The sequence below is a fragment of the Amphiura filiformis genome, chromosome 13 (genome assembly GCF_039555335.1).
Source record: "Amphiura filiformis chromosome 13, Afil_fr2py, whole genome shotgun sequence".
Lineage (NCBI taxonomy): Eukaryota > Metazoa > Echinodermata > Ophiuroidea > Amphilepidida > Amphiuridae > Amphiura > Amphiura filiformis.
This window is the reverse complement of record NC_092640.1, coordinates 64,924,572-64,945,050: the sequence shown is the minus strand read 5'-3', so window position 1 is coordinate 64,945,050 and position 20,479 is coordinate 64,924,572. Positions and strand designations below refer to the sequence as shown.

Here is a 20,479-nt window from a genome sequence, read left to right as displayed (position 1 = left end):
TCGAGGTGGGGGGGAGAACTCCCCTCCAAGCAGGCGTGGGTGTAGCCAGGATTTATTTTGGGAGGGGGTGGCTGATTTTGAAAAGGGGAACCTTTTTTGACATTTTCCCAAATTTTTGGACATTTTTGATCAAAAAAGCAAAAAAAGAACCTAATTTTTCGCTCGCTACTCTCGCAGTTGGGCAAATTTGGACCTTTTTGACCAAAAAAAACATGTATTGAGTTTTTTTCGCTCGCTACGCTCACAAAGTGGATTTTTCGGGTCTTTGATGATTAGAGGGGGGTCCCTACCTACGCCCCTGCTTCCAGCACCCCCTACCCGCAAGCTCACCGCCGCTGGTTGATCACCAAGACTTTACATCGCCAACAACGTGCAGTGACCTTTTTCGCCTAAAATAGCCCCTGATGACAACCATTATCAAGCCTTGGGATCTCCTTTATAGATCCCGTAACCGTTAGATCATGCTCCCCTCGTACCCGCATAAAAGGCCATTTGTGATGCATAACTATAAGAGAAGTGGTTTTAATGCGAACTTGAGTAAGTATTTGAAAAGGACGGAATATTGTATATATTGTTTTATTGTGTGAAACTGACTACTGAACAGAACTGAACTGATATTTTGGACTCTAGACCCATTATACACATAAAGGGCCCCCCCCCCAAAAAAAAAAAATTACAAAGCATTTTTTGTATAACTTGACATATATGTCGTTGATTTGAAAATTTTAAAAGCCTGTGAATAGATTGATCTTTTTGCTACCCTCTCAAAAAAAGTTCTCGCTTCTCAAAAACATTTTTTTTGGTCAAAATAATCATATTTTCAGAAAACGTTGCACTTTTCAACCGAAACGTTCTTGATATCAACGTGATATCAACTTGATCAATGTTTAGATTGATTTAATTGTGTTTTTCTTTTCTTTAATTTTATGTGTCCGATAACCCATTCAATCATCTTTCAGTCTAAAGCAATGATTCAATGACATAAATCTTATATTTTTATCTTAATATATGAAATCATTACTCAACTGCGAGGACTATCCCCGTAAATATTATATAACCGTATGATATCGTTGTGATCGCTGCACAATACCGAAAAGCATCTAACTATAAACCGAAATCCTTTGTTTTATTCTGTGTACAGAGGGCGACATTACTAATTTTATCTTGACAGAGAAAAATAGTTGTTGCTTTGGTCGCTACTCGCGCGCGGCGAAACGCGTATAGCGATTCACTTGCCAGATATGAACTGTTTATTGTAATGAGATGTTTGGTATTATGCAAAAATCACGACGGGCGACGGTCACCATTAACATCAATCTTCATTCTTTAAGTACGTGCATGATGCAGTCATGTCTACAGTAGAATTCATCTCGACCTTTGCAGGACTTAACCCCATTAAAAGCTATTAAACCAAGATAACACTCATTGAAACAGCTCAACTGATTAAATCGGATCTTCTCTGGCTGTGCACATAAATAAAGTTTGTATTATAGCTTCAGTTGGGTAACTGATTATAAAGGAAACGAAAGGAAACAATGGTATGTGTACTTTTGTTCACGAAATGAGACAATTGCGTGCTTTTTGTAAACCAGCATTCTTGAAAATGAGCAACATAATGATTGTTGACTTAACACGGTTTGGAAATAATTTCTTCATATTTTTGGTTTTATCTGTCGTTTACATATCCTTCCTAAAACACAAAAGTACGACCCTCTCCAAACACCTAAATTAGCTAAAAATTTAGGACATGTTACAAAACTATATTGTCTAGAATTTTAGAAGAGTACTTTTAATATTGGCCGGTTATTTTTCACACAGCGACGTTAACTAGTCATATCCCCATACTTTTAACGTAGGGCTATTTGTAGAGGTCACGCGTCAATGGGAAAGAGCACTGTGTATTGTGTATAGGAAAACGGACAGTAACTGCAGTATGGTATAAAATATAGTTTTGTCATTACTAATCTAGCTAATATCTTAGGCACAAGAGGAGCTACAGAGAAGTTTACAAAGATTACAAAGTATTGCAATTGCAATCCGCGTCAATTTGTTGTCAAGAGTACACTGGCCACTTTACTTAAAAGTGTTAACATTTTATTTACAAGAGGGCAGTTAGTTTTATAAAGTATCCAATGGCTTTTCCGCCTCCGTTTGTTGCCAATATATCACAAACTTCTTCTTTTTAAGTGGCGAAAAGACAAAACAACTTCCCATTGTTTCAATAGTTCAATCGCTTTATACTGTATTAAGGTTGGTCTGAACCCAGAAATTATGGAATCTTTCGGGCCTCATAACTGCTAAATTGTTGGTGTAAAGTATATAAAAGTATACATATTTAGGATGGCTTGAGAAGACTTGATAAGCTCATCTGTGAGGTCAAATATGGGCCAAAATGCTCATTTTTGGCCCAAAATCCCCCCCCCCAAAAAAAACGCTTTTTGGGTCAAAAAACTTTTTTATTAATTTTTAAAAACTAGATAAAAATATCTACGAGCCGTTTTTCATTTTTTTTTTCGACCAACTTCGAGAAATTTGCACCAAAAATGGTCAAAAAATGCTAGATTTTCAAAAAATCATAAAAAAGCCCGATTTTCGCCCAAATTTCAAATATTTTTGGTGAAGTTGGCTCCTAGATATTTTTGTCTAGTTTTTAAAAATTAATAAAAACAAATTTTTGGCCCCAGAATTTTTTTACGTTGTACGAAAAAAAGTGGGCCAAAATACTGTTTTAGATTTTGGGCCAAAATGAGCATTTTGGCCCAAATTTGACCTCACAGATGAACTTATCAAGTCTTTGCCATTCTAAATATGTATAATTTTATATACTTTACACCAACAATTTAGCAGTTATGAGACCCGAAAGTTTCCATAATTCCAGGGTTCAGACCAACCTTAAGTAGGCTACTTGTTTTAAGTAACCTCTATATACAGCCCCTGGTAATCCTGGTAATTCCTCGAGTCATCTTTCCCTGACGTAATAGCATAACCCTCATTGTCGAAAGTTCCCAGAGGAATCTCATTCGGTGCATTGGTAGTATTATTGTGTTGGAGCTCCGCTGATTTACCATTGGGATCTCGTGTTATGGATGGAATATGAGAAGAGTAGTAGGGGTCCTTGTGTTTGCGAATTTGTTTCCTGAAATAAACAACGAATGGACGCAAAAGAATATTACGTGGCTTTGTATTGGAACATATTTTTATGATTATTGGGGAACGGAATAACAAGTACCATGCATACAATATACAAATACAACATGTTTTGAGGGGAAGTATAGTCAAAACTACTGGTGTTGGATGATTGGAATACTTCCCGACGCGTCAGCGGAGGGAAGTAGTCAAATCATCCAACACTGAGGGACCTGCAGTTTTGAATACTTCCCCGAAATGGAACATATTGTATTTGTTTTACTATACCTCGTAAATATTGTCAATATCACGATAAAAACGTAAACAAAATTCAAATCACACCGCGTTACCGGTCAGCGTGCGTAACATAATTTTGCTTACCTGATTTAATTGGAGGATTTCAATTTCTTCTGTTCAGTCAGTTTAGATTTATATTATTCTAATTTTCTTTTTAACACTCCAGAAATAACGTTTCATAAAACGCCAAAATCGTGTGTTATTATCCATCGGTAGGCTCAGTGGGCAAAATAACTGCAGCAGACGCCATTTCACGATAAACGCAAGCGTAAGTAATCAAAAAATTCAAAAACACAGAAATAAAACACTCGACCGGCCAAGGTTCATTCCCACGCTATACTACACAGTCTCGTGTCTAGCACCCTCTGGGTCCGTAGTTCAAAACCGCTCCTGAGAAAACAACTTTTCTCTTCATCATATTATTTCTTCCGTCTTTTCTACTTTCCTTCCCTTTCCAAAAAACACCTGGGGTTAAATTAAATACCTATTTAAAACAACATTCCGGGACAGCATTAAATACCATCGCCGTGCGTAATTATAATGTGTGGTTTCGAGAAAATTAAAATAAATTGAATATACCTCTTACAATATATTGCGATGGCTACTATGGTAATTGTCACCATTACTCCACCTCCTGCACCTACTGCAATGACTACAATACTCGTTAAAGAATTACCTTAAATTGAAAAGTATCGATAATTAGTCTATTTCAATAACTTCATAGACGAACCGTGACAACGTTATTAAATAATTTAAATCATATAATATGAAAATCAGGATTACTAGAACAACAGGTGGAATAATAAAATGGTGATTCCACTTTAAATCTACACCCCCTGAGCTGAGATTAATGTAATGTCTTCCATAGAGGTTGTCGGGATTTCAGTTGGTATAGCCCATTCTGAAACCTTTTATTTCCTTATTATTCGTATACCTTTTGGAATTTCAGTAGACATGGTAGAGCAGCTTGGAGATTGTCCAAGCCACGACCCGGTGGTGGAACAAAACAGTGTTTCATCTCCGATCAGTTGAAATCCTTGCCGACAATATACCGTTATAACATCACCAAATGCGTACACACTCTTCACTGGATCAACTGATCCATCTTGAGGCCTATCAATCGGTGGGCATCCTACAGAAGTAAATCAACCAAAGTTCTATCGTTTGTGTTCAATTTGTCATTATTCGATATTCTATATCGTTATGAACACGACGCATTCGGCACATTCTCCGATAAAGTGTTCAAAATGCCAAATATGTGTTGCCCATAGTTTCAAGTCGTATTCAGACTTGTTTCGTCAGAAAGAAATAACTTTTTTTAATATAACTTATACTTAGGAGTTGCTTTCTAAAATATGTGGGGCTAGAGATTGTAACATGCCTAGAAAGTATAAAACAATAAAGCTGATCATGCATATCCATTGTTTTCCTCCATGTCGCCAGCCAAGGTGCGTTCCGTATAATGTGTCCCTGCTCGTTAAACATGCGCGCATATAATGGATTATAGGTACTTTTCATAAGCTGGTATCATGCTCTAATCATAAAGTATAAAACATCACTACATATTTCGAACAGGTCTTTGAGACTATGTCGCCAATATTGTTCACAGATACATTACCATATTTCTAATGGATAACAATCTGTGAAAATAATTGGCTAGATGAATGTTCTCATACGTGATGGATCAAGCAGGCTCCATAGTTATATTATATATTTGGTACATAACACAATGGTTTCAAAGTCAAAAAAATCAGGTCTATTAAGGGCAAAAAGTCCTGACGTTACGTTCATGTCATCACAGATACGTTACCTAAATTCTACTCCCCTCGGAAAAAACGCTGTGATAAATGAAGCCAAATATCATACCAGACATTAGTACATTGGGTGATGACTGATCAAGTATGAGTATTAAGTCGGTAAGTTTTTACACTTGCACGATTTAGACAAAGGTGGGAAAGGGCTTCACAGATACGTTACCACAGATACGTTACCCCCAATACGTACAAGTAATATTGTTCAAAAATGAAGTATTGTTGAAAAATCACCCATGCATTGTTTTGTGTTCTGAAACTATTAAAGTTTACGATTCTGAATGATTTTCATGAATTCTTCGTGATTGGCATTTTGTCATTCCTGAGACCAAACTTGAACGCTTTATCGGAGAATGGGCCATTTAACTACGTGTAAACCATAGCATGCATTCTTGATTTGGGGCTTTTGTGTAGAAATTACTGGTTGTCCCAAGGCTATGTAGACTTAACTTGCGTTAAGTTATAATTAGTCATCCCTGTAATATTTAAGAAAAACTCGAGGATTTTAAAGCAGAAATAACAATGGGCTATTCCAGATGAATTCCGCACCCCCCCTATGGAAGACACTTCTGGAATTAGGGGTCAAATCAACAGCCGGAATTCACCCCTCAGCAAAACCCCATGGAAGACATAACCGGAATTTGTACAATTTACAAATTTACCTGCTGGAATTTTGATATATCAATTTAGACACATCCAAAAGTAGGGGTGAAATAGACAGCCAGAATTCACCCCTCAGCAAAACCCGATGGAAGACACAGCCGGAATTGGTACAATTTTTTTATTTACCTGCTGGAATTTTGATACTACAATTAAGACACGTCCAAAATGGACAGCAGGAATTCATCCCTAGCAAAACCCCTATGGAAGACAAAACCGGAATTTGTACAATTTATTGATTTATCTGCTGGAATTTTGATGTTCGAATTTGGATATCAAAAATTAGGGCTGAAATTTACAGCTAAATATTTTCAAACCTCAGCACCCAGTTGAAATTGATACAATTTACCTACTGAAATTACTATAGTTTGATTTATATGGACTCATCTGAGCTGAATGGACTGTGATTATGATTTTGACCGGGGGGTACTTCAAAATGAGGTGACTAGGTGTTGCAGTATTAAGGGACTGTGCAATAATTATGAGCCCCCCCCCCCCTCCCGATAAAATTTCTGAATGGCCTGCCAAAAAATGCTTGGCCCCCCTCTCGGACTCAGCCTGCCAAAAATTGCTTGCCCCCTCCGATCGGCCCGCCAAAAAATCTTTGCCCCCGCCTTTGCATATGCCACATTTTTGGATCCCAATTGGCAAACCTTATTTATGGTCTAGATATATGTTACGAGTGCAGAGAGCAGGAAAATTAGCATATTAAAGCATTTCCGTACTGTTTTCCTAAGCCTTTTTAGAGTATTTTATTTAAAAGGGGCCCCATGAATGTGTTCCAAAAAGCTAAAAGCTGATTTAGCTAGCTTCTTGGGATTTTTTATACTGAAATTTCACTGGCATTGTATAAAACAGTAAACACATAATAACAAAAACACATCCTGTCGCAGACCATTGATCAGCGCAGTATATATGGCGCATAGTATACCCGGGATGGTATAGGGCTGAGTATGTTTAAAAATAAAAATACATAGGCTTATAAAATTAAATGAAAATCATAAAATAATAAATGAAGGCATAATAAGTTTAATGACTTAATTAATAATTAATTAACTTTTAATATTATTTTTAAAAGAAATTTTAAAACTAGTCAAAACAAAACAAACCCACAAAACATGTTTTTGTTCCATTTGTTCAGTGTAATTTTCAACAACTAGTTATAAATGTGCTTGCACTCTGAAAATGAAGAAGCCTTTTGGTTTCAAGAACAGAAATTTGCACAAATATAATGCCACATAAATTTACACTTTATAATATTATTTATAAATAGAAAAGACCCACACCAGTGAACATGGTGAGGTGTAAACCGAGACACACTATTACATAACCCCATAGACCATGTCTGATATACCAGTAGCCTATGATAACCTTGACCAGTTGGTCCACTATAAATGCATAGCAAGTACTGTTGGAATTTTATGTCTTCTACATGATTGTACAGAAGCTATGCTTTTTAACCACAGCACATATTCTCATTCTTCTGATTTTCAACTGGCTGTCATTTTAGCCTTGTGTAGGCTCATGAGCTAATGAGCTTGCAACATTTTTATTTTCACTGGTTTACTGATTTTAGACCTAACAAAATCCACCATTCATCATTTATTGGAGATCGGTCAATTTGAAACCAGACGATTCTTAGCTGTAAAGTTTTATGGTAGTGAACTTGCCTTTTTATTGAAGTTTTTTTTAGTTGCTCTGAGCTGAGATGAATATACCTCTCCAGCTTGTTGTTTCGAGTTATTTGCTACTGAGTTCATCTATTTAGATTTACCACTAGTTTTTTATACTTTTAGTTTTCAGTGCTGTTTAATTTAATATTTTGTTATCAGTGCATATCATTGTAGTACAATACATTATTGTGAAATACTTCAATGTACTATTTTACAATGTAATGTTATATACGTCAAATTCACATTCAAATATTTCACAAGTTTATTGTGATTATTTTTATATTGTTCTTCTGTATATTCACAGATCTCCAGAATTTGATCTTTCATGTAGGCCTATTCACTGATTTTTTTCTTATATTTTTTCCCAAGCTCAACCAAAGAAATGAGGAAAACATAGTCATGCTAGTGCAAACAAAAATAGCAAATACAACATTCTCAGTGGCGTACTTTGCTTTGTTTCTTTCCTTTTCTCTTCCTGTTTTTGCCACCCCCATTTTTTGCCATATGGTATGCCCTCCCCCACAGTCAAGAATCAAAAACTAATTATATAAGACTTCATCGATCTTTTGGGTTGTTCCCTCAAAACAAAGTGTAGGGCCTATGTCAAGAGACATACATGTAGCCATGAAATGCTTACATTTTTACAAACATTAAAATTGAGTGTTTTTACTGCTCCCCCCCCCCCCAAAAAAAAAAATAGTTAATTTATAAATAGGATGTCATCAATGTTTTTGATTGTTTCCTATTCATTTCAAAAAATAAAGTCTCACCAAAAATGTGTGACGGAGATGTACAGCCACCTTTACCCCTATTTTGCAACTCCCTCTCACCCAATGACCATCATTTTTGTTTTACTGAACTTCCTCTCACCCAATCATGACCCCCTTTTTGTTTTCCTGTCACCAAAAGACCCCCCTTTTTAAAAATAATTTTTGACAACTTTATGATAATCTCTCACTGAATGACCCAGTTTCTTCATGATTTCTTCAAATTTTTCAAAGAATTTAAAAACTTTGATGACTTTTTGAAAATTTTGTATCAACTTTTATATTTTGACCTTTTTGGTAAGATTTCCCCAGTCTCATGGAACTTTTAAAGCAAGATTTTTTTTCCTCTGCTTGGTGCAGCGATTTTTTTCCTTAACTGGTGCAGCAAGATTGTTTGTTTCTAAAAACTCCCCTAGCCCCACCCCACCCCATATCTAATTGTTCGTCGCTTATGCCAGAAAAAAAAGTTTGATTGTCCATATTTTTCCTTAGGCTTAAACATATCTACCTATAAATGAACTGTAACTGTAAGTTCAAGTTGGGATATTTCTCAACTGTATACCATGTATACCACTTCACTCATCTCGTCTCATGTTTTAAAACACTTTAGAAGTGTGAAGAAACTTTTTAGGATGTCACAAAATTTGGGGAAAAAAAAAGATTTCTGGAATTTCTAAATGAGGGTCCGTATTCTTTTATGTAGTAAAACTATAAAAAAAACAAGACATTTTTTTCCAGATTTTCCAAATTAGGGTTGGTAGGATGAGGACAATCAAACAACTTTTTTGCCTTATACACTAGGATCCACAACATGCTTATATCTATCAGGGGCACAGTTCTTTAACCCCAATACATTTGTACATTCATTGAATGACCTTTGAAATTTGAGTATAAAAACTCATACTCTACAACTTGAGGTCAAATTTTCCACTATTAGACTATGATTGTTTAATTGAGGTTATTGAATTATGCCATTGGGATGAGGCCACTGTGGTCCATAGTGATACTACTATTTCTACTGTGCTACTATTTATTCTAGACCAATTTACCAAGGACATAATTGGCATCATGAGTTCAAAACATTACAGTGCACATGTCAAATTTAATTATGATGGCATGGTAGTATGTTCAAGTACATAGTGTTTGTGCACAGTTTGTGTAATGTTCAACTCAAGTATGTCTATGTTCTGATATTTTGATAAAATGTTTTACACAATTAACTATTTTCACACAACTACCTATGATTTATAAAACTAAACAAAAAATAAAATGTGGGAAATGAAATTACTTCACTTGTCTTTACATCAAATATGTTACACCATCACAAAATAGGTTTGAGTTGTCCCTGCCCAGGGGCTTTAGTTCCAAAAACTATCAAACATGACTGGATTGATGTTGATCTACTGTGTTTTTAGATTTAGATTAATTAATAATTAATAATATGCATATTGCAAATACTTAAATTTAGATTTGCTTGTACATGTATGTATTTGCATGTTATCACTCTATATAGATGAAACTGCTGTTCATTTATTTAATAAGAAGAAATTTCTCAGCGTTTAAGACTTCAGTGTTTGATATACTTTGCCACAACTTTTTAGGTAAAAGGGTAAACAAAGACATACTGTAATTCTATTTATTCTCCTCTCGTCATAGACTATGCCATAGTCGAATTTTGATTTAAAAAATATGTTATATAAATCATGATGAACGCATTCCGTTGAACTCAAAATTATACTGATGTTTACTAGAATTAAAATGTTCAATAGAAAAATGGTCATAAACATGATAAAGAGTTTATATAATTAGATAATTAGTGACAAAAAAGTTATATTGAATGCAACATATCTTACATAATTATAATTGCTCACTTTATTAAATATTGAACAATTCTGATTTTGGAATCTACCAGTTTATTGATCGCGAAAGCCCGAGTCCACTTGGGAAGTGAACAAACAGAGGGAGTATCGAGTACGGTGACTGAAAATATCAGATCTGAAAATCTTATCAATTGCACACAAATTAATACAAATCAGCGTTGTATGCTTAAATGTAATAGCCAGAGTATGCAAAATGGGCAAGTGGACTACGGAGAAGTCTAGGAAGCTAACAAACAGAGGGAGTATGGTGACTGAAAATATCAGATGTGAAAATCTATCAATTGCACACAAATTAATACAAATCAGCGATTTAATAGCCAGAGTATGCAAAATGGGCAAGTGGACTACGGAGAAGTCTACTCTCGTCATAACTTTAAAAACAAAAATAATGTCCATTTTAGACTTTCATTGAAATTTAAACCGACAAGAATGAATTGTTTACAGAACCTCAAATTCGACGAGAATCACAGATATATAAATTCTCAATATTATAAATGATTCTCGTAACATTTGGTTACGAGATTTTAACTTCTACACTGTCCAACTTCATTTCTTGGAGCCTCCTTTTAATACTGTCCAGGTGTATTCATCACATTTTTATATTGTCCTCTACATAAATATAAAAATATTATCCTTATTATATATAACCAATGATAACAAATGAATGTTACATAGTGTATATTTGGTTCATATTATTATAGTACGAAAACTACGAAACTTCACATCAAGATCCCAGGCCATGTTCACACATTTACCTGTGTGCTACTACCATGACCTCATCAGGACATTATACTGTCCATGATTGACCTATTCTATTACCCCCACGACCCATTATTCAAAATCGCGCACTGTGATTTGTTGAAACGCGTCACGTGACAGACCATTAATTAGCGATAAAGTGTCAAGGGCAACGAACTTTATGTTCTTCTATCATCACAGCGCACAGCAGAGCGCACAGTACAATATGTAGGGGAGAAACTGGGAGATATAAAACGGGGACCCCAAAACGGGGACCCCAAAACGGGGACCCTGAAAACGGGGACCCCTAAAATCACCCCATAAAGCTACTGACAAATTTCTAGGGGGTCCCCGTTTTTCAACTTTGGGGTGTGTTATTGTATGTGCATACCTGCTTATAGGGGAGAATGGAATGTTAGGTTGTGTTATTGGAATGTGCATACGCTTTGGCTACGCGTATGCGCTCCACCTTGAGGTAAACAACTTGAAATATTTGGGCAAAAAATTTGATATTTTCTCTTTAAATTACACTATTTTGTGGTAATAGAATAGAAATAAAGGGTGCAGCATTATCCTTTACACGCAAATAATGTGTCCTCGGCAGTAAAAACGTTTAAATAATGGTTTCGGCTGCGCCTCACCCATTATTTACGTTTTTACTGCCTCGGACACATTATTTTCGTGTAAAGGATCATGCATTACCCTTTATTTCTTAATTAAAAAATCCATGTTTATGTCTACTATGTCATTATGTAAGTGAGGAGTTAATTGACAAGTGATATGTGAACCTGCTGGGCTGGATCATGGCTGGATCCTGAGACCTGAATTATGTGTTGCTGTTGTCCAACTGAAACTTTCTAATGGGGTAGTGTTTGTGTCCCTCCCTCAGAAGTTAGCAAATTTGTAAGTTCAAAATATTAGTGAAGCCCAACAGCCCATTTGTTGGACCATTATCACTATTTTTTGTCATTAAACCAAAAATGTACAAGTGTCCAAAAAGGAAAGATGACTGGACTGCTTTTTATCCATACATACAGGGGTTTTCCCTCCTTGAGAAGTTATTTCACATGTTTGTACAAAATTATAGTTGGAAAAAAGGTTGAAAATCTTTGAAAATGAAGCCCCAAAAGGCAGCTGTGACTCTCAGACATGCATAAGATAAAGGTGCCATAGCTTTGTAATTATTCACGAAAAACATAAAAAGTATTCTTTAAAAACAAGACATCAAGGAACCTAACTTTTAAATACAGATTTGGTGAATTTATGTGAAATGTTTGGCAATTTTGTTTTGGTACATATCATAACAAAAAAAATCCCAAGTTATGTGTTATGTTTTTTTTCTTAATCTTGAGGAGACTCAATTCCAGAAAGGTTTTTTTATCTTTTGAGATATTCACCATATCAAGCCTCCCTATTATATAGCCTCAATGTAGCTATGCTCCTGATGCGCATAACATCTAGGGAATATTTCCTCATTTTTCAAAATATCTTTCTAACTAAAACTATGCAGTACACCTGATGCATCTTTTTTCGCTGAAGTGATGACAAAATTAATTTTCACTTAGTGCTGTCAACAGTTTTTTTTTCAATCGTGAAAAATGTGGTAAATTTACAAAAATTGAATAAGATTTCACTAAGGAACAGTTCACAAACACTTGTTAGGGGAGGGCCTGATGCAAAAAGGGGGGCCCTGGAAATTTTTGACCCTCCTAAGGGGGGGGGGGCCTGAAAAAAATGACCACAAATTTTCCTGGAAAAATTAAGTTTATATGCTTTTCTATGGGGTTGACCCATAATTTTCATGCCAAAAAGGGGGGCAGGGGCCCTGACATTTTTTTGCATCAGGCCCCCTAACAAGTTTTTGTGAATGGTCCCTAATTTTATATCCTTTCTTTATGAAAATGAAACTGTTTCTTTAACATTATTGTCATCAAAAATTGAGGTAAAAACATGTGTTTTGGTAATTTTCTCAAATTTGTGAAATCCTTGATTCGGTAGATTTATACTTTCTAAACATAGATGCATTCTAAAATTTCTATACTTATAAACTTTTAAAGCCTAAGTTGCTGAGGAGGATTATAAGTTTTGTCAAAATTCAAACTGTAGTGTACATTAAAATGGACTAATATCCTTCAAAAATAATACTGTATTTGTGACAAAATCCGATATCTTTAATAAAACATGCATGTGTCTCATCGTTTTATTCACACGATCAAAAAATTAGTCGAACGTATATTATGTGATGTTGATAACATCGTAAGTATAATGACGATGGTCATAACACATCAAAGGAAGGAAGTAAATTGCAAATTACTTTGGTTTCCCTAGCTCAGTAATTGGCTCAAAATTAAAAGCGGTCATATCTTACAGTAAAAACTTACAATTTATGAAAAGAAATACTGATCTTATTCTTAGTTTTATGGAAATGTTTAATGTGAGTGTTTGTAACATGTATACCTGAAATAGCATTAATATAACAATAGTTAGCTGGTTCATAGTAAGCACTGGTAAAAGCAGTCTTGACTATTAAAAAAAGCATGGAAGGACTTTTGAACCATTTTTTGTTTTGACAATTTTTGTTTTCATTGATTAAATTTATGTCAGTCATTCATTAAATCATTACGCTACAATTTTTACTCCAAGGCGTCTTTGATTTGTTGAAATTATGTTTTATTATGATAAAGTGAATTCGCCGACCCTCTTTACTGTACACAAAAAATTGGTAACCTTAGAACTCTTCATTACAAAAAAATAGTTCATAGAATTTTGTGATTTTCACATTTATATTCTGGTTATTATTTATTTTAAAATGGTAACATATTTAAAGGTTATCGGACTACTTTTTGACAAAAAATCATTAAACTATATGCAAAATTGATCAAGTTGGGTTCATCTTCCTTCCTTCCTCTTGCAACTTGTTTTATGCACATTATGGCACATCAGGATAATAATGGCATACATGTATGCGTGTTACCTGTAACAAGACATTCCATTGTACATGTTGTATGCACCTACATGGTTATGATTTTACCCACAAACTCCATTGCATACCGAATCATGCTGTATTTATATAAAATATCTCTCAAGCCTAAAATGTTACTGAAGTAGGCCTACAAGCTTCCTCTTGATGCCAAATTATTAATGAGGTCATAAAGCATGTGAAATTGTTTCATTGGTGTAACATTCAAACAAATTAGGGTAGGTAGGTTGAGGTTTTTCTGTTAACTGTATCATGATGATAATTTGTGTTAAATGATAGAAAAGGAAGAGAGACCGAGGAAAGAAAGGGTCAAGAGGGAATGAAAGGCAAGAGAAAGGAAACAACAAATAAAAATGAAAAGAGGGGAGTTGAATAAAAAACAAAAGGAAGAAAATACCTTTCATATTTATTGTGGGGAAGCAATCAGAGAAGCAATTTTGTAAGCAAGGAAAGGGAGGATTGAAAGGGAAGAAAATGAAGAAGGAAAGGAAACTTTGGGAAGGGAAGTAATTTGAGGGGAAGTATTAAAGGCAGGAATTGAGAAAGTGGAAGGAATTAAAGAAGGCATGAGAAGCAGAGAAGGGGAAACTTATGGAAGGGAAGGGGAGTAATATGGGGAGTAATTTCAATGAATGTACTTGAACTCAGGAAGGAATGAGAGAAAGGGGAAATAGTATGATGAAATTCTGTCAAGTTTAAACAACATTACACATTGGCTGATTGAACAAAATATTTCAATGTTGCAAATGGCAGAATGTATAACAGAAGGTGAAGCGTAAAAAGTTAAACAGTGTATATATCGACAATGACCAAGTAGCCATATGAACTGTATACATGCATGAGTTTTCCATGCGCTTGATTTCAGAGGGGTGTAAGTTCATAACAGAAACAGCCATGCAATGAAGAAGCGTACCTGGACGTAGGCCTACTAACAATAGAATATCGATCCACGGTCAAGACATGAAAGCCCGAAACTTGGCTTAGCTCGTGCCCGGAGCTCGTGAGTGGGGTCATGAGGGGCGGCATGCCGGGTCGGATGCCGAGGGGACACAAGCCGTTTTTGGCAATTTTCATAAGGATTTTATAAATTTTAAAATTTATTGGGGGCACTTTGTCAAGCTACATGTAGTACGCCCTGGAAAATGTGTTCATTTTGAATTTATAGCCTTGATATCTTTGATGAAATCAATGCTGCTATTCCCCTGATTACAATGTAATAGGGTACAACCATAACATCAACAACAATATCAAAAAGCAATTATTTGCAAATCGAATTTGGGAAGAATATCAACAAGACAGACTTAGCAGGCCTACAAATTTCTGAATTATATAAAGTGAAAAACAATCAATCACGATTCACTGCAGTCAGCGAATCAATCAAATAAAACTAAATAAAGAAATAGTGAAAAGAGAAAGAAAGAGAGAGAAAGAAAAAGAAAGAAAAAGAAAGAAAGAAAGAAAGAAAGAAAGAAAGAAAGAAAGAAAGAAAGAAAGAAAGAAAGAAAGAAAGAAAGAAAGAAAGAAAGAAAGAAAAAAGAAAAGAAAGAAATGAAAGAAAGAAATGAAAGACAATATGAAAAAAGAAAGGGAGAAAGAAAAGAGGAAATTAGAAAGGAAGTAAAAATGAGAAAAGAGAAAAAAAAGAAAATTCAGCCACACGGGGACTCGAACCCACAAAAATAGATCATAGCAGATTTCAAGTCCAACGCTCTATCCACTCGGCCATGTATCACCTCACGCAATTGACTGCTCTCAAAGCGGATACATATAACTATAATCGGATGCAATTACGTGATTACAATCGCGTCCGCACAATGGCTCTTAGAATAAACACGCATGTCGGCGCTGAAATTTTGAACGAACTGGTGGAGGAAACACCTCGTTTTTTGCAATACTAGCTTTAATTTGGAGTGAAAATCAGATGGGAAAGCAATTGGCAGAATGTTGAGAAATAATGTAGGTATTCAGATGTCTAAATTACCGTCCCGTAATCAAGATAACGATAATTTCCAAAACGGTTTTTTCTCAGGCAAGATTCTCGAAAATGTTCCCCAAAAACGGGCTTTTAAAATTTAATCGGTACTGTATTTGGTTCTTCCCCATGGCAACATTATTTCTTTAATCGATTTGTAGTACAATACAAAAAAGAAGAAAAAAATCGCTCGGCGTGGTTTTATACGGGGCGCACATTTGAAAAAAACGTCATGGAACGTGTTTTTGATCTTGTGAACATGGTGCGAAAAACGGCTTTAAACGAAGGATTTTCAAATTTATTCTAAAAATTTGTATAAACACACCAGAAAAATGGTAAGCTACATCCAATGCACCAACATTTCACTTGCTGCGATATTTGATTACTGAGAAAACTCTGTTTTAGAGAACAACTTTATACGTCTTTCATACGTTTTTTATACGTTTCTTTGTGTAACCTTAAATCAGGAATATTGTTTCGTCTTATATGCATTTTTGATTCACTTTCAGATAATTCTAAAATCAAAGTTAGTTTAATAGGCCTTTTCGTTTTATACATGGCAAAATGTTCACAAATGTCCTCATGGTATAAATATGCCTAAAACCCATGAGCTTTAACACAAATTACCATACAGGTGTGCTCCCCGTAAAGACCTCTGGTTTTGGACAGTGCAGCTTCCAAAGACCCCTCGCATTTTTCCAAAATAGAGCACTGTAATATACCCTTGATTTTGATAATTTTAGCTCTAAAAGACCCTTAAATTGCTCATTCCTCCCATTTCTGTTTTTTTTTAATGCAATTTCCAACCAGAAACCAAGAAAGACCCTTTATTTTTACCACTCGTAGCTCCGAAAGAAAGAGCCCCTTTTCTGGTACGCCATTAGCTCAAAATTCCGGAGGAACACACGCACCAAATATTGATAATGTGCCCCCGGGGAGAGTCGCCCACCCTGCCCACCCCTAGCTACGCCATTGCCTACCTCTTGCCCACCAATCAATATTTGGTTTTTCTAGGGGTGCATGACCAAATCAACAGACCTGTTGCAACATTGAAGGGGGCACATTTGAAATCCCATGTCAAAGTGTTACAACAATTTTGTCTGGGATTGTAGGTAAAAATTACACCAAACTATTTTTGGGCCTAAGTATACTATAGTATAGTGGCATCAACATCCCACCCTCTATCTGGTAGATTAATTTTTTGAAATAGAGTATGAACACTTTTAGCATGTTTAGGTTGTAATCGTACCAAATTGATAATATTATGTAGCAGTTATTTTATCATGTACAAAACATGAAATATTGGAATCTGACGCAAATAATTCACCTTGTAGGATACCCCCCTGGTGATCCCTAAAGAGAGAGAGAGAGAAGGGATGGGGGAGAGCTCAGTGAAGATGGAAGGAAAGAAAAATGGGGAAGGGTAAGAAAAGGTGATAAGGAAGAGAGGATGAGAGATGAGGTGTATGAGAGGGCGAGAGAGAGAGATCGAGGGAGGAAGTTGAACCAGATAAACAATAGTTGTTACGATTTGGTCGGTAAACATGAGTAAGTTTGATCTTTCCCTAGAGAAGTCCTTTTCAGAGGGCCAAGGTTTCAGAACTCTACAGTATATCTTGCGAGTGCCATCTCCAGATATGAACAATGAACAATTATAGTTGTTCATATAAATTGTTTAGACCCTGTTTCAGCTCAATCCAAAACCTCATTTTTGCCCATTTTATATAAGTATTGAAATTGGTTGCGAAGCTTGACAATTTTCTATTTCATCCCAGTACACATACATATGTATATAAAAGTAATTCTGGGAAAGGGTCAACCCGGACAACTTTAAATAATGCCCCCGTGCAAATTGTGGCTGGTACACCTAGCATCTAACTTCGTCAAAGATCAGAGCTGTTATTCTATCCTAATTTTTGTAAATCATACAGTGTCAAATCAGCTGCTATTCTATTCTAACTTGTCAATCTGTCCCGCCAGGGCTTTTGCGGCCCTGCAGCCCCACCAGGGTCCCTCTAAGGTGGGGCTATAATTGAGCTTGTGCTCTCAACATTATGAATAGTCTACCAGCAATTTCTCTGTACACACCCTGAGAAAATAGTCTAGCGATGGTAGGCCTACTGACATCGAGGACAGAGCCCGAGCTTGATTTTTACTGTGCTCAGTTTTTACCGTAAATGCTATGCTCCTGCAACTGTTGGTGGTTCATGAGTAGAAGGCCTACAAGTAATTGTTTTCACAGGCTGTGAATATATAAAAATCTGATACCTAATTTTCTGTCAGTTCTTGCTTTTAAATATGTACTTTGTATTACTCAAGCCAAATATGACGTAATTGTTAAAACAAATAAAACAAGAAAGGTGTTTTGCCTTCCATTGTGTTGATGTCATACTGCACTATTACAATTTCCAAAAGTGCTGTTATGACACACCCCCTTTAAGCCTTACATAGGTTTGATCATGCTGGTGTTCTAAATATAAACAATTTCAAAAGAATCAGCTGGAATTTGAGCATTTTCCCAATTTTCCAGCCGGATTTGATTGGAAGACGAATGTCTTCCATAGGTCCAGCTGGAAGTTGAGCATTTTTCCCATTTTCCAGCCGGATTTGAAAGTAAGGCAAATGTCTTCCATAGGGTCCATCTGGAATGGGAGCATTTTTTCCAATTCCAGCCGGAATTCACATAAATGCCAATGTCTTCCATAGGGTCATTGGTACTAGAAATTAGGAGCTGCTGGAATTAGAGCTATTTTGTCCATCTTCCAGCCGGAATTTATAAAAACGTCAATGTCTTCCATAGGGTCTTTTTGACTTCTCATGTATTTATTGATTTCATTATCTGCTTTATGCATAATTTAGACCTGCCGGAATTGTACCAAATGTCCGTACCTCCTGCCGGAATCTATGCTTAAAATGCCAGCTGGAATTTGAGTTTCTCCCATATTCCAACCGGAATTGCACTTTTTTCAAATGTCTTCCATAGGGGGGGTGCGGAATTCATCTGGAATAGCCCAATATTGGCCTATATTTTGCGTATGATTTTCCGGGATTTTCCAATTTCACGGGGGTGAACTCACATTATTAAACCACAGCAATATCATGTGGGGAATGTTTGTACTTATTTATGTATCACTGGATAGAAAATACCTACAGCTATACGTTGGTATCAAATATATTAGTATAGGGCATGTAATATGGAAAAATCGGGGTTTCCTGCTATACAATACTATAGATCAACATGATTTGTACAGCTAAGTATACGATTCGTCTCTCTGCCGAATTCATTTATCGCACTTAGGCGCGATTCGTCCAAATCAAAATTTCAATAACTACGTCGGTGAGTAAGATTTACCATTATTTTTGGTGAATAAAAGATAACCTGAAACATAATCATAAGCATACAAAAACTCAATTTGCTCAACATTCTCGATTCGTCACTCTGCCGAATTCATAACGATATGAATATATAATGTTCCAAATATTTGCAATTTTATAATTGTTATTAGGCTAAAACTCCAAGTTTATCTCATGTAGGTAGCCTGAAAACCTAAAATGCGAAATGCGTTTCCTTCTGTTTAATTTTTGTTATTTTTAGAGTCAGGATTGGAAACAATCCCTATAGGATAGTAAAAAGCATTTACAAAACTGGAATTTGAACAACTAGTTCCAAAGATATGAGCAAATAAAGAGTTTCCAAAACAAGAGGAAACAAAGGTAAATTTTTCATTTGCTTGGCTATATCTCAAATCAATATTTCCGACCTGATCGCATCACATATAGCAAATCAGAGTAGAGTAGGACAGATGTAAATATTGATAAGATATATAAGATATTATAAATTGATTTTCATAGGATATTTATTGATTCCACATTAATTACTTGCAAACAAAATATATGAGAAAAATATTTTTACACATTTCGTCTTGACTTGTCATTAAGAAACCCAAATGCGATGAAATTACTCCCAAAAACGAAATGTGCGCGACCTACAGGAAGCAAAATATTTAGGCTTATAAATTGAATTGCTTTAATTACAAATATTATAACAGCTTTACCAGACTATAAAAACAGCATTCATAGCACTGAATAACAATCCCAAGAGCAGATTACTGATTTAAAAGATCAACAAAATATGGCATTGGACTCAGCCGAAAGCGCTTGGTCCTGGCCCAGAATTGGGAAAAATTGTGGGAGTTGCGCGAATTGCGATCATGCCTCTGAATTCTGATAGGAGGGATTAATGACTGTATTCGCTCATTTTATTCATTTATGAACTAGAATCTTCTTTGAAATTTGTTGTTGAATAATTGGTAAAATTAGGGGGTATTTAAATTTAATCAAAACCAAGCTTGTCCAAGAGAAGGACATTGTGTGCACCTGAAATGCCTAAAGTATATTACTCTTTAAAACTACTATTTTGATTGAAATGTATTGCAGTGACTCAATCCGTTGGGTCCACAAAAAAACCATAACTGCTGAGGCATGTTATCTCCATTGTGCAGTGGCCCTTTATGTAACAATAGAGATGTTGCGATATCGAACGCAATGAGGCTTATGCACTTTTAACTACAGTAT

The 20,479-nt window shown here is 35.6% G+C and overlaps 1 protein-coding gene across 2 annotated transcripts in view; it reads right to left on the bottom strand.

The window, feature by feature from the left end:
• Positions 1 to 2,786: 2,786 nt before the first annotated feature.
• Positions 2,787 to 20,479, bottom strand: part of LOC140168654 (uncharacterized) — a 29,299-nt gene continuing 11,606 nt past the window's right edge. The window contains exons 5-7 of one of the 2 annotated variants that reach the window (XM_072192069.1): positions 4,358 to 4,555; positions 4,003 to 4,099; positions 2,787 to 3,136 (exon numbers count right to left, since the gene is read on the bottom strand). In XM_072192069.1, coding sequence (XP_072048170.1) covers positions 2,911 to 3,136; positions 4,003 to 4,099; positions 4,358 to 4,555 — 521 coding nt within the window. In that variant the 3' untranslated portion in view covers positions 2,787 to 2,910. The remainder of the gene's footprint in view (positions 3,137 to 4,002; positions 4,100 to 4,357; positions 4,556 to 20,479) is intronic. The other variant, XM_072192068.1, reaches the window with a different exon arrangement.